The sequence below is a fragment of the Oncorhynchus keta genome, chromosome 10, assembly GCF_023373465.1.
Source record: "Oncorhynchus keta strain PuntledgeMale-10-30-2019 chromosome 10, Oket_V2, whole genome shotgun sequence".
Classification (NCBI taxonomy): domain Eukaryota; kingdom Metazoa; phylum Chordata; class Actinopteri; order Salmoniformes; family Salmonidae; genus Oncorhynchus; species Oncorhynchus keta.
In genome coordinates, this window is record NC_068430.1 from 43202222 (window position 1) to 43217465 (window position 15244).

The 15244-nt window shown below is 42.1% G+C and overlaps 1 protein-coding gene across 1 annotated transcript in view; it reads left to right on the forward strand.

The window, feature by feature from the left end:
• Positions 1-15244, forward strand: part of camk1a (calcium/calmodulin-dependent protein kinase Ia) — a 58809-nt gene that overhangs the window by 27033 nt on the left and 16532 nt on the right. The window contains exon 3 of the mRNA XM_052527070.1: positions 14762-14893. Coding sequence (XP_052383030.1) covers positions 14762-14893 — 132 coding nt within the window. The remainder of the gene's footprint in view (positions 1-14761; positions 14894-15244) is intronic.

The window sequence follows — 15244 nt, forward strand, 5'->3', positions numbered from 1 at the left end:
ATAAATTAAGGTTATTTTAGATGACACCTAGCTATATAGTTAGCTTGCTAACTGTAGCTACTGAATCAGATTGTCAAACTATTTGACGTGTCAAATAATATGACAATCTTTTAAAGACCCAAACAACGTTCCATAGAAATCCTGGTTGAGAATGAAACAACTGAACAACGAAACAGCACAGCAAGTAAGTGAAAGAAGCAGGTTTTTGATTATGATTTACTGGTAATGGGGACATTGTGTGTGTGTGTAACCTTTAATTAGGCAAGTCAGTTATTTACAATGACAGCCCGGATGACGCTGGGCAAGTTGTGCGCCACCCTATGGGACTCCCAATCATGGCCAAATGTGATACAGCCTGGATTTGAACCAGGGACTGTAGTGACACCTTTTGCACTGAGATGCAGTGCCTTAGAACGCTGCGTCTATGCGTGTTAACTATTTAACTGTACAAATTGTAATAAAATCAGTATCGTTTTTTTTGGCAAGGAACATATTGGATATTGGTATCGGCCAAAAATGTAATATCAGTGCATCACTAGTCTCAACCCCACCCTGTACAATTGGGTCCTGGACTTCCTGACGGGCCGGCCCCAGGTAGTGAAGGTAGGAAACAACATTTCTACTTCGCTGATCCTCAACACTGGGGCCCAACAAGGGTGCATGCTCAGCCCCCTCCTGTACTCCCTGTTCACTCATGACTGCGTGGCCTTGCACGCCTCCAACTCAAATCATCAAGTTTGCTACCAACAACAACGAGACAGGCTACAGGGAGGAGGTGAGGGCGGGAAAACAACCTCGCACTCAACGTCAACAAAACAAAAGGAAATGATCATGGACTTAAGGAAACAGCAGAGGGAGCAGCCCCCTGTCCACAGACAGGACAGCAGTGGAGAAGGTGGAAATGGTCCACCCACACAGAGAGTGTGGTGAAGAAGGCGCAACAGCGCCTCTTCAACCTCAGGAGGCTGAAGAAGTTTGGCTTGTCACCCAAAATCCTCAAACTTTTACAGATACACAATTGAGAGCATCCTGTTGGGCTGTATCACCACCTGGTACGGCAACTGCACCGCCCACAACCGCAAGGCTCTCCAGAGGGTGGTGCGGTATTCACAACGCATCACTGGGGGCAAACTACCTGCCCTCCAGGCCACTTACAGCACCCAATGTCACAGGAAAGCCAAAAAGATCATCAAGAACAACAATCACCCGAGCCACTGCCTGTTCACCCCAAAAGGCGAGGTCAGTACTGGTGAATCAAAGCTGGGACCGAGAGACTGAAAAACATCTCAAGGCCATCAGTCTATTAAACAGCCATCATTAACACAGAGAGGCTGCTGCCTACATACAGACTTGAAATCATTGGCCACTTTAATAAATGGATCACTAGTCACTTTAATAATGTTTACATATCTTGCATTACTTATCTCATGTATATACTGTATTTTATACCATCTATTGCATCTTGCCTATGCCGCTCTGTCATTGCTCATCCATATATTTGTATATATTCTTGCTTGTGCTTCTAGTTCCGACAGTGCAGCAATATCTAACATGAAATCTAACAATTCCACAACAAGCATTTCACTACACTCGCAATAACATCTGCTAACCATGTGTATGTGACCAATAACATTTGATTTGTCAAAATTATCTACAGTGCCTTCAGAAATTATTCAGATCCCTTGACTTTCCACATTTTGTTAGGTTTTATAGCCTTATTCTAAAATGGATGATTCCCCCCAATCTACATACAATACCACATAATAACCAAGCAAAAACAGGTTTAGAAATGTTTGCAAATGTATTCAAAATCTGAAATATGTAAATGTAATACGTATTCAGACCCTTTATTCAGTACTTTGTTGTAGCACATTTGGCGGCGATTACAGCATAGAGTCTTCTTGGGTATGACACTACAAGCTTGGCACACCTGTATTTGGGGAGTTTCTCCCAATCTTCTCTGCAGATCCTCTCAAGCTCTGTCAGGTTGGATGGGGAGTGTTGCTGCACAGCTATTTTCAGGTCTCCAGAGTAGAGGTCGACCGATTATCATTTTTCAACGCCGATACCGAATATTGGAGAACCAAAAACAGCCGATACCGATTAATCAGACAATTTTATTTATTTATAATAATGACAAGTACAACAATACTGAATGAACACAACTTAATATAATACATCAATAAAATCAATGTGGCCTCAAATAAATAATGAAACATGTTTAATTTGGTTTAAATAATGTAAAAACAAAGTGTTGGAGAAGAAAGTAAAAGTGCAATATGTGCCATGTAAGAATGCTAATGTTTAAGTTCCTTGCTCATATGAAAGCTGGTGAATCCTTTTAACATGAGTCTTCAATATTCCCAGGACGTTTTAGGTTGTAGTTATTATAGGACTATTTCTCTCTATACCATTTGTATTTCATTAACCTTTGACTATTGGATGCTCTTATAGTCACTTTAGTATTGTCAGTGTACAGTATAGCTTCCGTCCCTCTCCTCGCTCCTACCTGGGCTCGAACCAGGTAGGACCGCTCAAACGACAACAGCCACCCTCGAAGCAGCGGTACCCATCGCTCCACAAAAGCCGCGGCCCTTGCAGAGCAAGGGAAATAACCACTCCAAGTCTCAGAGCGAGTGACGTTTGAAACACTATTAGCGCGCACCCCGCTAACTAGCTAGCCATTTCACATCGGTTACACCAGCCTAATCTCGGGAGTTGATAGGCTTGAAGTCATAAACAGGGCTGTGCTTGCGAAGATCTGCTGGCAAAACGCACAAAAGTGCTGTTTGAATGAATGGTGCCTACCACCACTCAGTCAGACTGCTCTATCAAATCATAGACTTAGTTATAACATAATAACATACAGAAATACGAGCCTTCGGTCATTAATATCGTCGAATCCGGAAACTATCATCTCGAAAACAAGACGTTTAATTCTTTCAGAGAAATACGGAACCGTTCCGTATTTTATCTAACGTCTTAACGTTCATAAGTCTAAATATTACTGTTACATTGCACAATCTTCAATTTTATGTCCTAATTACGTAAAATTCTGGCAAATTAGGCGGCCCAAACTGTTGCATATACACTGACTCTGCGTGCAATGAACGCATGAGAAGTGACACAATTTCACCTGGTTAATATTGCCTGCTAACCTGGATTTCTTTTAGCTAAATATGCAGGTTTTAAAATGTATACTTCTGTGTATTGATTTTAAGAAAGGCATTGATGTTTATGGTTAGGTACACAATGGAGCAACGATACGCACCGCATCGATTATATGCAACGCAGGACACGCTAGATAAACTAGTAATATCATCTACCATGTGTAGTTAACTAGTGATTATGATTGATTGATTGTTTTTGAAGATAAGTTACCTTGGCTTACTGCATTCGCGTAACAGGCAGGCTCCTCGTGGAGTGCAATGAGAGGCAGGTGGTTGGAGCGTTGGACTAGTTAACTGTAAGGTTGCAAGATTGAATCCCCCCAAGCTGACAAGGTAAAAATCTGTCGTTCTGCCCCTGAACGAGGCAGTTAACCCACTGTTCCTAGGCCGTCATTGAAAATAAGAATGTGTTCTTAATAACTGACTTGCCTAGTTAAATAAAGATATATATATATATACACAGTATATCATTTTTTTATCGGCCAAATCGGTGTCCAGAAATACCGATTTCCAATGGTTGTGAAAACTTGAAATCGGCCCCAATTAATCAGCCATTCTGATTAATCGGTCGACCTCTACTCCTGAGATGTTCGATCGGGTTCAAGTCCGGGATCTGGCTAGGCCATTCAAGGATATTGAAACTTGTCCCGAAGTCAGTCCTGCATCGTCTTGGCTGTGGTTGGTTGTTGTCCGGTTGGAAGGTGAACCTTCGGCCTCAGTCTCAGGTTCTGAACACTCTGGAGCAGGTTATCAAGTCTCTCTCTGTACTTTGCTCCATTCATCTTTGCCTGATCCTTACTCGTCTCCCTTTCCCTGTCGCTGAAAAACATCCCCACAGCATGATGCTGCCACTACCATGCTTCACCATAGGGATGGTGCCAGGTTTCCTCCAGACGTGACGCTTGGCATTCAGGCCAAAGAGTTCAATCTTGGTTTCATCAGACCAGAGAATCTTGTTTCTCATGATCTGGGAGTCTCTAGGTGGCTTTTGGCAAGCTCAAAGCGGGCGGTCATGTGCCTTTTACTGAGGAGTGGCTTCCAACTGGCCACGGTACCATAAAGGCCTGATTGGTGGAGTGCTGCAGAGAGGTTTGTCCTTCTGGAAGATTCTCCACAGAGGAACTCTGGAGCTCCTTCAGAGTGACCATCGGGTTCTTGGTCACCTCCCTGACCAAGGCCCTTCTACCCCGATTGCTCAGTTTGGCCAGTCAGCCAGTTCCATATAAGAAGGATGGAGCCCACTGTTTTCATGGGGACCTTCAATGCTGCAGCACTTTTTTTGTGTGTCCTTCCCTAGATCTGGATCTGTGCCTCGACACAATCCTGTCTCGGATTTCTACAGAAAATTCCTTCGACCTCATTGATTAGTTTTTGCTCTGACATATACGGTCAACGGTTGGACCTTATATAGACAGGTGTGCCTTTCCAAATCATGTCTAATCAATTGAATTTACCACAGGTGGACTCCAATGAAGTTGTAGAAACATCTCAAGGATGATCAATGGAAACAGGATGTACCTGAGCTCAATTTCGAGTCTCATAGCAAATGGTCTGAATACATTGAGTACGTAAATAAGGTCTGATTTTTTTATTTGTTTTTTATACATTTTCAAAACTGTCTAAACCTGTTTTCGCTTTGTCATTATGGGTAGTGTCTGTAGATTGAGGAAAACTATTTATCAATTTTAGAATCAGGTTGTAACTTTAACACATTTGACTTCTTTTAATTTAAAAAGGCAAGTCAGTTAAGAACAAATTCTTATTTACAATGACGACCTACACCGGCCAAACCCTATCGACACTGGGCCAGTTGTGCGCCGCCCTGTGCGACTCCCAATCACAGCCAGTTGTGATACAGCCTGGACTTGAACCAGGGTCTGTAGTGACACCTCTCGCATTGAGATGCAGTGCCTTAGACCACTGCACCACTCAGGAGCCCAACTGTGGAAAAAGGGTCTGAATACTTTCCGAATGAGCTGTAAATGCATATCCAACTTGAAATGATTACAGCATTATATTATTGCTACCTTCTCTCCTTGCAGGGGATTAGACAGATCACCAGATGCCCAGGCCTCAAAACCAGAAACAATTGTAATTTTGTATAAATGTTAACATTTGTTTTTACTGTATCTGTGCATGAGTCTTTAAAACAGTCCATTGTACAAAATTAATCATTCCTAAGTGAGTGACATCAAGGAGATTGACTTCCAACATTCACAAGCTTGTTCAGTGCACGAGAGCAAATTGTGTAATGACAGCCACAGGTTTTTTTATATGCAGGACTGTACTTTACAGGTTCTTGTTCCAGCACTTCACCACCACATAGTTAAGCACATTGTGGTCTAAATTGAAGACTTGCAAACAGTGCAATCCCCTGGGACAGAAATCACATCTGTATTTGAGAATGAGCTTCATACATTACAATGTCCTGACAAATCTGGATAAACAATATGGGTGAATCTATTCAACATTGCGATGTTGCACACTCCTGAATAATATTCTTGGATATGGTGATGACAGTGGTGGCTGGGAGGATCACAACAAGTTATTTACATGTGCAGGGTGTCAAGGTGGGATGTCCTTCAACCTTGTACAAGCTGAGACGGGGGGAAAAGAAATGACCCTCACTGCTCAAATTTCGATGCTGGTTCAAGTTGCTTAAGCCACAACTACCTTTATTACTCTTCAATCATTTGTTAACAGTTTTGCATATTTTTAGGCTTTGTCAAGTTTACAGTAAGAGTAGAAAAATTGCCTCAAATTGTAACACTAACCCCAATGGTGCAACACAATAAGGGAAGGGAAAGTGGCAAGAGAAAGTTAGCTGGGTAACACTGCAGCTAGGTAGAAAAACAGACTCATCAACAGGATGTACAAGTAACTTGGCTGGCTATTGGGCAGGACTGTTTTCTCCTGCCAAGCCAATGCAATGGAGTGAAACGCGATCAGGTGCCCACTTTAGTACCTGAAAACAATTTGCTGTCTAGCAAGTTCACCAATTCAGGATTAAAAATAAATTTAAAAAACTGTCCGGTTCTTCACAATTGAGACATTGCTGAATCTACGACTAGTTAGTTTAGGGTGTTCATCTCGAAAACAGCCGATATCAACAGGATGAGATCGCCGGCAGTCGTGGCCAACGTGTTAGCTAGCTAGCTTAGCAACTAACTCTTAAACACCAGTTACTCAACATTTGAATTCACAATTCAATTGTTGAACATTAATTCAAAAAACAATTCCGGTGCGCCGCAAGGTGTTATGGGATAGCCTCCTACATGGGATTGGGACACACCAATTTTGACACCCTGCATCGAAAATCTTCCTCAAAAGGCAGCAAGTATCCTTATTATCGCCCGTTGATGTCTCGTTGAACCATAAATTCACGCTAAATTCACCCACACAGCTGATCTCAATTGCAACCATTATTGGGCACTTCATTACTGCTCCATAAAAGATGCTTGTAACCACAGTCTTTCAAGATATGTTCGCCCTCTGGTTGTTATTGTCATTGCAACAACTAAGTCCTTTTTGAACAGAGTAAGGCTGATTGATTTATTTGACAAGCGTTCCGTACAATATAAAGTATTTCCTCGTTTAAATCTACTGTTGCAATTTACCCTACACTTTGTATGACTGGAACCTAATGTTGGTGTAGCCTACTGACTTATTTGTTTAGTTTCCTATTATGTAATCCAAAAGTGTCTGGTATGGTCATTTCTAGTCAAGATCGGGAGTAAAACAACCCTTGACTGTCCATATTTGAAATGTGTAACTACATCAAGTCAATCGGGGTATTGCGTTACTTGTGCCAATTTTGAGTTAATTCGTAACCTTAGGATACACTCGAACAGGGGTCTCCAACCCTGTTCCCGGAGAGCTACCCACCTGTAGGTTTTCGCTCCAACCCCAGTTGAAACTAACCTGGTTCATTTTATCAACCAGATAATTATTAGAATCAGTTTGGAGTGAAAACCTACAGGACAGTAGCTCTCCAGGAACAAGGTTGGTGAGTCCTGCACTAGACACTTGTATGTCGTAGCCCAGTGGAGACCAATATCCATGTTGTGTTATTAAGCTATATAAAACAATGGTTGTTGATGTGTATGGCTGCATTTTAGATCCATTTTTGTACATTTGAATGTTGCAGTAATAGGACCGAGGCCTAGTGTTTGCACAAGCGAGAGAGAACATTCTGTTCTGTTATAATCTCCACCCGGCACAGTCAGAAGAGGACTGGCCACCCCACATAGCCTGGTTCCTCTCTAGGTTTCTTCCTAGGTTTTGGCCTTTCTAGGGAGTTTTTCCTAGCCACCGTGCTTCTACACCTGCATTGCTTGCTGTTTGGGGTTTTAGGCTGGGTTTCTGTACAGCACTTTGAGATATCAGCTGATGTACGAAGGGCTATATAAATACATTTGATTTGATTTGAGAACATCATTTTGATAGCAAGCCCTGATCCAATGACTCAACTGCACCTGCATGGAGAGAAAGATAAGTGCTCATTTTCAGCCAGCTCACAAGGCTCATTTTAATTTCCTGATGCTAACATATGGAATTGTTTTAAGGTGGGCATATCATGGATAATTTAGCTATTTGATTAGAATTTTATCTCTATTCCGTTTCTTTTTATCCCCCAAAAACTCCCTAGTCCTTACCGATGACAAGCGTACCCTTAACATGATGCAGCCACCATGCTTGAAGATTTGTGTTGGATTTGTCCCCAAAGGTTAAACTTTGTATTCACGACGTAAAGGTAATTTCTTTGCCAAATATTTAGCAATTTAATTTAGTGCCTTATTGCAAACAGGATGCATGTTTTGGATTTTTTACAATTCTGTACAGGCTTGCTTCTTTTTACTCTGTCATTTACAGTGCCTTCGGAAAGTATTCAGACCTCTTGACTGTTTCAAAATTTTGTTAAGTTACAGCCTTATTCTAAAATGTATTAAATAGTTTTTTTCCTCATCTACACACAATACCCCATAATGACAAAGTAAACAGGTTTATATATTTTGGGGTCTGAATACTTATGTAAATAAGATATTTCTGGTTTTGAATTTTTATACATTTGCAAAGATTTCTAAAAACCTGTTTTCGCTTAGTCATTATGGGGTAGTGTGTGTAGATTGCTGAGGATTTTAAAAATATGTTTAAATCCATTTTAGAATGAGGCTAAATGTAACAAAATGTAGAAAAATTCAAGGGGTCGGAACACTTTCCGAAGGCACTGTAGGTTAGCATTGTAGAGTAACTACAATGTTGTTGATCCATCCTCAGTGTTCTCCTATCACAGTCATTTAACTCTGTAACTGTTTTAAAGTTACCACTGGCCTCATGGTGAAATTCCTGAGCGGTTCCTTCCTATCCGGCAACTGAGTTCGGAAGGACACCTGTATGTTTGTAATGACTGGGTGTATTGATACACCATCCAAAGTGTAATTAATAACATCACCATCCTTAAAGGGATATTCAATGTCTGCTTCTTTTTATTTATAGGTGCTCTTCTTTGTGAGGCATTGGAAAACCTCCCTGGTCTTTGTGGTTGAATTTGTGTTTAAAATGTACTGGTCGACTGAGGGACCTTATAGATTTTTGAATGTGTAGGGTACAGAGATGAGGTAGTCATAAAACAATCATGTTAAGCACTATTATTGCACACAGAGTGAGTCCCATGCAACTTATTATGTGACTTGTTCAGCAAATGTTTACTCCTGAACTTATTTAGGCTTGCCATAACAAAGAGGATGAATGCTCTTTTAATTTATTAATTTGAACATTTTTGAACATTTTGAACATTTTAAAAAACACATTTCCACTTTGACATTATTGAGTATTGTCTGTAGGCCAGTGACACAATTCAGGCTGTAACATAACAAAATGTTGAACAAGTCAAGGGGTATGAATACTTTCTGAAGTCTCTGTATTTAACCCCAAAAGAACGGTTGTTTTTTCTTTGTATTATCTTTTACCAGATCTATTGTTTTATATTCTCCTCTTTCACAATTCCACAAACTTCAAAGTGTCTTTCCTTTGAAACGGTACCAAGAATTTGCGTATCCTTGCCTCAGGCAGTAAGATTTGGGTATATATGAATTTGCATTTGGCTCACAACACTTGTTTGATTTGATAAGTTAATGAAGCTATTATACAGTAGAGAAGACATCACCACATACAGTACATGTCTATTTGGATGTGGATTCTAAAAGCACACTGGTATCATTACACATATTGGCACTGGCCACTACAATGTTTTGGTAATATGAGAGACCACAGGGACTCAGGTTTACATCAATAGCTAATGGCAAACATTGACTACAAGCCAGTGTATGGACAGTGTGTACTGCATGTGTATTCAATCCATATGTTTGTGCACCAAATATTTGGGCTCGGTTGGGTGATGGTTGCGATAGTTCTCTCATGGCTGAGATTTATTCCCATGCTAATGATGGAAAGCTTACAAGCTCAGAGCTAAAAGGCGAGTGATGTTTCTACAGACTCTGTGCGTGCATTGTGTGCCTGCGCGCGGTCTGTCACGCTCCGTTCCTCCCCCCCCTCTCTCCCCCTGCATGTCAACCTAGGTTAAACACAGCCTCCTTTCCTCTCTGCCTCTCATTCTCACTCACCACTCATATTCTTGTGTGCACTCAGATCACTGCACTAGAGACACATTACACGAGCTGAACCATCGCTGGCCTGCCTATTTATCTATGGCAAATTTAATCCATTCTCCATTTTGGGAAATGAATCTCTCAACCCACATATCTGAGATGGTGTTGGTGTCACCATTGCTAAGGATAATATCAATATTGTGGCATACTGGAAGTGTTCTAAGCAATCATCTGTAGTAGTCGTGTTATTCTATAAATGATTTAAATGCCAGTATGTATTGTTTTTCAGATAGCTGCTAAGCTTCCGTTTTAGACCTGGGAATTGCCAGTCACAAATACAATGTCGTGATACTTAAGTGCCGATACAGTATGTATTGCTATTCTCACGATTTTATATGTATTGCGATTCAATATTGTGATTTTATTGCAATTTGATGTTCCAAACATATTGCTCTCTATACTGTATGTCTCTATACTGTAAGTCTGCTGCAGAGAGATGAGAGCATGAGAAAATGTTTTATCAGTCATGGCAATAAAAGTACTGGAAACATGGCTCACTATTTAAAAAGTAGATGGAGAACAGGCTATAGGATGGAAAAAAGTTTTGGCGCAAGTATAGTCGACTAGCGTTAGCCAACTCTAGCAAAAATGAACATTTATCGATACTTGGAGTCAAAGTATAGATATAATATCCCCATACAAAAAATAATGTATTGCTGCAAGTTTGTGGCAAATTTGTTGAAAATTAAATTGTCACGCTCTGACCTTTTATTTCCTTTGTTTTGCTGTTATTTAGTATGGTCAGGGCGTGAGTTGGGGTGGGCAGTCTATGTTTGTTTTCCTATGATTTTGGGATTTCTATGTTTCGGCCTAGTATGGTTCTCAATCAGAAGCAGGTGTCATTAGTTGTCTCTGATTTGAGAATCATACTTAGGTTGCCTGGGTTTCACTGTTTGTTTGTAGGTGATTGTCTATGTTAGTTGCTTGTGTCAGCACAGTTCTTATGATAGCTTCACGGTCGTTTATTGTTTTTGTACAGTTTACTTTGTGTTTTTCGTCATCTATTAAATGATGCATTCACACCACGATGTGCTTTGGTCCGCTTCTTACGACGATCGTGACATAAATAGTGTGCAAAACAATGTTACCAGAAGTTTGCAAATGTTTGCCACCAGTGGTGAATCTGCGGCAAACTTAATAATATTTATTTCCACTCATGGCAAACAGTTGAAGAGGCGACTCCGGGATGCTGGCCTTCTAGGCAGAGTTCCTCTGTCCAGTGTCTGTGTTCTTCTGCCCATCTTAATCTTTTATTTTTATTGGCCAGTCTGAGATATGGCTTTTTCTTTGCAACTCTGCCTAGAAAGCCAGCATCCCGTAGTCGCCTCTTCACTGTTGACGTTGAGACTGGTTTTTTTCGGGTACTATTTAATGAAGCTGCCATTTGAGGACTGCGTCTGTTTCTCAAACTAGACACTCTAATGTACTTGTCCTCTTGTTCAGTTGTGCACCGGGGCCTCCCACTCCTCTTTCTACTCTGGTTTGAGCCAGTTTGCACTATTCTGTGAAGGGAGTAGTACACAGCGTTGTACGAGATCTTCAGTTTCTTGCCAATTTCTCGCATGGAATAGCTTTCATTTCTCAGAACAAGAATAGACTAACAAGTTTCAGAAGAAAGTATTTGTTTCTGGCCATTTTGAGCCTGTAATCGAACACACAAATGCTGATGCTCCAGATAATCAACTTGTCTAAAGAAGGACAGTTTTATTGCTTCCTTAATCAGCACAACCGTTTTCAGCTGTGCTAACATAATTGCAAAAGGGTTTTCTAATCATTAATTAGCCTTTTAAAATTATAAACTTGGATTAGCTAACACAACGTGCCATTGGAACACAGGAGTGATGGTTGCTGATTATGGGCCTCTGTATGACTATGTAGATATTCCATAAAAAAAATTGCCGTTTCCAGCTACAATAGTAATTTACAACATTAACCATGTCTACACTGTATTTCAGATCAATTTCATGTTATTTTAATGGACCAACAATGTGTTTTTCTTTAAAAAACAAGGACATTTCTAAGAGACCCCAAACCTTTGAATGTGTGTGTGTGTGTGTGTGTGTGTGTGTGTGTGTGTGTGTGTGTGTGTGTGTGTGTGTGTGTGTGTGTGTGTGTGTGTGTGTGTGTGTGTGTGTGTGTGTGTGTGTGTGTGTGCGTGCGTGCGTGCAATTCACCAGCTAAGTAAAGATGCACATCTGCTTCTAATCCTGTCCTCGGTTGAAATGGACCTCCTCTGTGTGTGTGATAGTTAGTTACACTATGTTTAGCTCTCTGGGTTGAGGGAGGGAGTGAGCCATACACTCCTCCTTGATTGTCCCTTTCATGGGCCTCAGGCCCTCAGCTCAGTGGCCTTTAGGGGTTGCCAGGCACAGGCCATTAGGATTTTACTGACAGACTACGAGAGGGCTTTGTGTCCTTGTGTCCTAGTGATAAAATATCAGTTAACATTTACTGTAAAACAGGCCAGGGCAGACTTTATAGGTACAGTGCGAATATAGAGTTTTTTTTCCGGGTCGAACAGCACAAATAAAGCAATGGCTTGTCTCCTTTTCCAGGTCGATGAGAAGTGCAACTTTATTTGATTTTGTTGCTTGCAGGCTAAATTCGAAGACAATTATGTGGAAGGGGAAGTGCAGTGAATGCGTGAGATTTGATCCCCTATTTTTGGAATCAGCCTAACCATGCAACCCTTTCTGCCCCACTGGCTCATTGAGCACAAGACTGAGGGCCATGGGTGGCAGGAAGTCTCATCACGGGGAGTCAAGGACTTACAGCGACTTTCAAAATGAATGCAAGGGGGGAGCAAACAAGATATGGGAATTGACAGAATGCATAGGATTAGAATATATTACATTTAAGTTATGTAACACACTTTTAGTTTAAGTTATGTAAGTGTGTGTGCCTGTGCGTGCCCGTGTGTTGTTTGTGTGGTTGGTGTAATGCTCAGCTCAGTGATGGCCTGTGAGTGAAAGTGGTGCGCCAATGTACCCGACAGCAGTGCAGGGTTGTTCGTGACAGAGGCTGAGAACTGTAAAGTTTACATGCTTTCAATTAACATTGACATTTTAGTAATTTAGGGGACCCTAATCCAGAGCTATTTACAATTAAGAGATGAAGAGATGTGCTGCCGGCCAAATGAGGTTGTCAGGCTCACCAAATGGGATAGAGGGGCCTTTATGTCGATTTTCTCAGAACCTCTGCACCGTAACTGACCCTCCACTCACCCTCATGCCCTGTAGCAGGGAGGGATGGAACTGACCAGAACAAGTGATAGAATGACCATAACGCCCCAGTTCTCTGTGAATGTGCGTGCCCATCAGTGCATGTTTTAGCTCGATACCAACCACACTGTTATGTGGGTTTACTGGGTTTTTCTTTTTTTTGTTGCATTCCTTCTATAAGGAAATATTCTTTCTATAAAATTGAAATAATTGAATAATAATAAATAATGGCATCAAGTTGTGTGTGTGTGAGTGTTGTTTAACGGGGGAGGAGGAGAGAGGAGGAGAGAGAGGAGAGGGAGAGAGGGAGAGGAGAGGGAAGGAGAGGGAAGGAGGGAGGGAGGGAGGGAGGGAGAGGGAAGGAGAGGGAAGGAGAGGGAAGGAGAGGAGAGGAGAGGAGAGGAGAGGGAGAGAGAGAGATCACAGCTGCAAGTGGGATGTGCTCTCAAAGATGTCCTCCAGTAAAACACTGTTGGTGTGCTTGATTCTGAAAAGAGAGATTTTTTTTTGCGGGGTTGTATAATAGCTGGTAACGTGAGTGTACATGTCTTCATCGTCATCTGTTTCTGATGCGCGTGCACATGGCTGTGTGCGTGGGTGGCCTATTGAATAATTCACAATGGTGACATTGCTGTAGTGCCTCTAAAACCGTTTGCCATGTGAACTTTGAGACTGACAGGTAGGTGGTAGTGGGGGCAAACAAAAACACAGCGCTATCCCAAATAGCAGCGAGAGAGACTGGCTTGTAGATTTTTTTATTATATATATATAGATGGAGTGCTGTTTCAATTGTTATTTTTTGTGGGTCAGGCAGGGTTGGGGTTGGGATGGGGGATGTGGCTGGCTAGTGATGATGAGTGAGCAAACACTTGTGTTTTTGTTTATCTCTCCTCTGCCCTGAACCCCACAGGACCTGGCTGCCATGACACACACAGCTGTGGAGAGCCTGGAGTGCATGTGATGTTCCTGGTTATAGTAGCTAGTCCTCCATGGGGAAACCCTCCCTGGGTGGAGAGAACCTGTTCTGCTACTGGGAGGGATAGGATGAGAGAAACAGGATCTGCCTTATTAGAGGGTGGCCGTGGGGGCACCGTCCATGGGTAGAGAGGTGCTACTGGCATGGGGTTAGGGACAGACACGATGTGCCTGGTTATAGCAGCCACGGGGAGGCCCTCCCTGGGTGGAGAGAGCCTACGTTTGTGGGAGAGACGGTGGACAGTATGTGAATGGTAATAGTGGCTGGCAATGGGGAACGTGTTGGACAGGTTGTGCCTGGTTAGGCCATGGGGATCTATGAGGGATACCCTCACCTGCCCTGAGGAGGAAGGGAAGCTCGTTCTGTAGCCACACTCGCCCCACCATGAGTCATGCAGCTCACATGCGAACACTCTTGGTGCAAAGTGATCCACACGCCTTATTTCCCAAGAACTCTACCTATTGATTTGGGACCAGACCCTTTCCTCTTATTAAAATGTCACTATCGTTTTAGTAACCCACCTTTGAGACAAGCAGGCCTTATTGACTTGGGTTCTAGGGACCAACACTAACTGCCTCACTTTTTCATTGGTGACATACCTTCAGCAACGCATATTTAACACATATTTAATGTACAGTATTTGGATTGGTCTTTGCAGTTAGTAAGTGGAACTGTGAGTGTGTGTCATGTTTTTTTTGGGGAATACGTGTGTTTACTGTGCTCCAGGGGGGCGTTCTCGGAGGTGGTGCTAGCGGAGGAGAAGGGGACCCAGAGGCTGGTGGCCATCAAGTGTATCCCCAAGAAGGCTCTGCAGGGAAAGGAGAACAACATCGAGAATGAGATCGCTGTGCTGCACAGGTCAGTAAACATAGAGAATTAACGCAACAAAACACAGCCCACGACACCACACCACACCACCACATAACCCGATATCCTTAATGCTAGAATCCGCAGTTGAAACGATAACAAAGTGGCCACGGCGCCTCTGTTTTGGTAAAATGCTAAACGATGGGCCTGAAGAAATGTAATCATTCTCAAATGCATAAACAGAGCTATGGGTGCAAGGACTGACCATCCATGATATCAACATTCTAGTTTAAACCATGTTTTGAGGCGATACGATGTTTGTTTACATTTACATTGTTTACATTGTTTCAAACATGAGTAATACCAACTTGTATTTTGGGTTCTGGTGAAGGTGACAGTTGA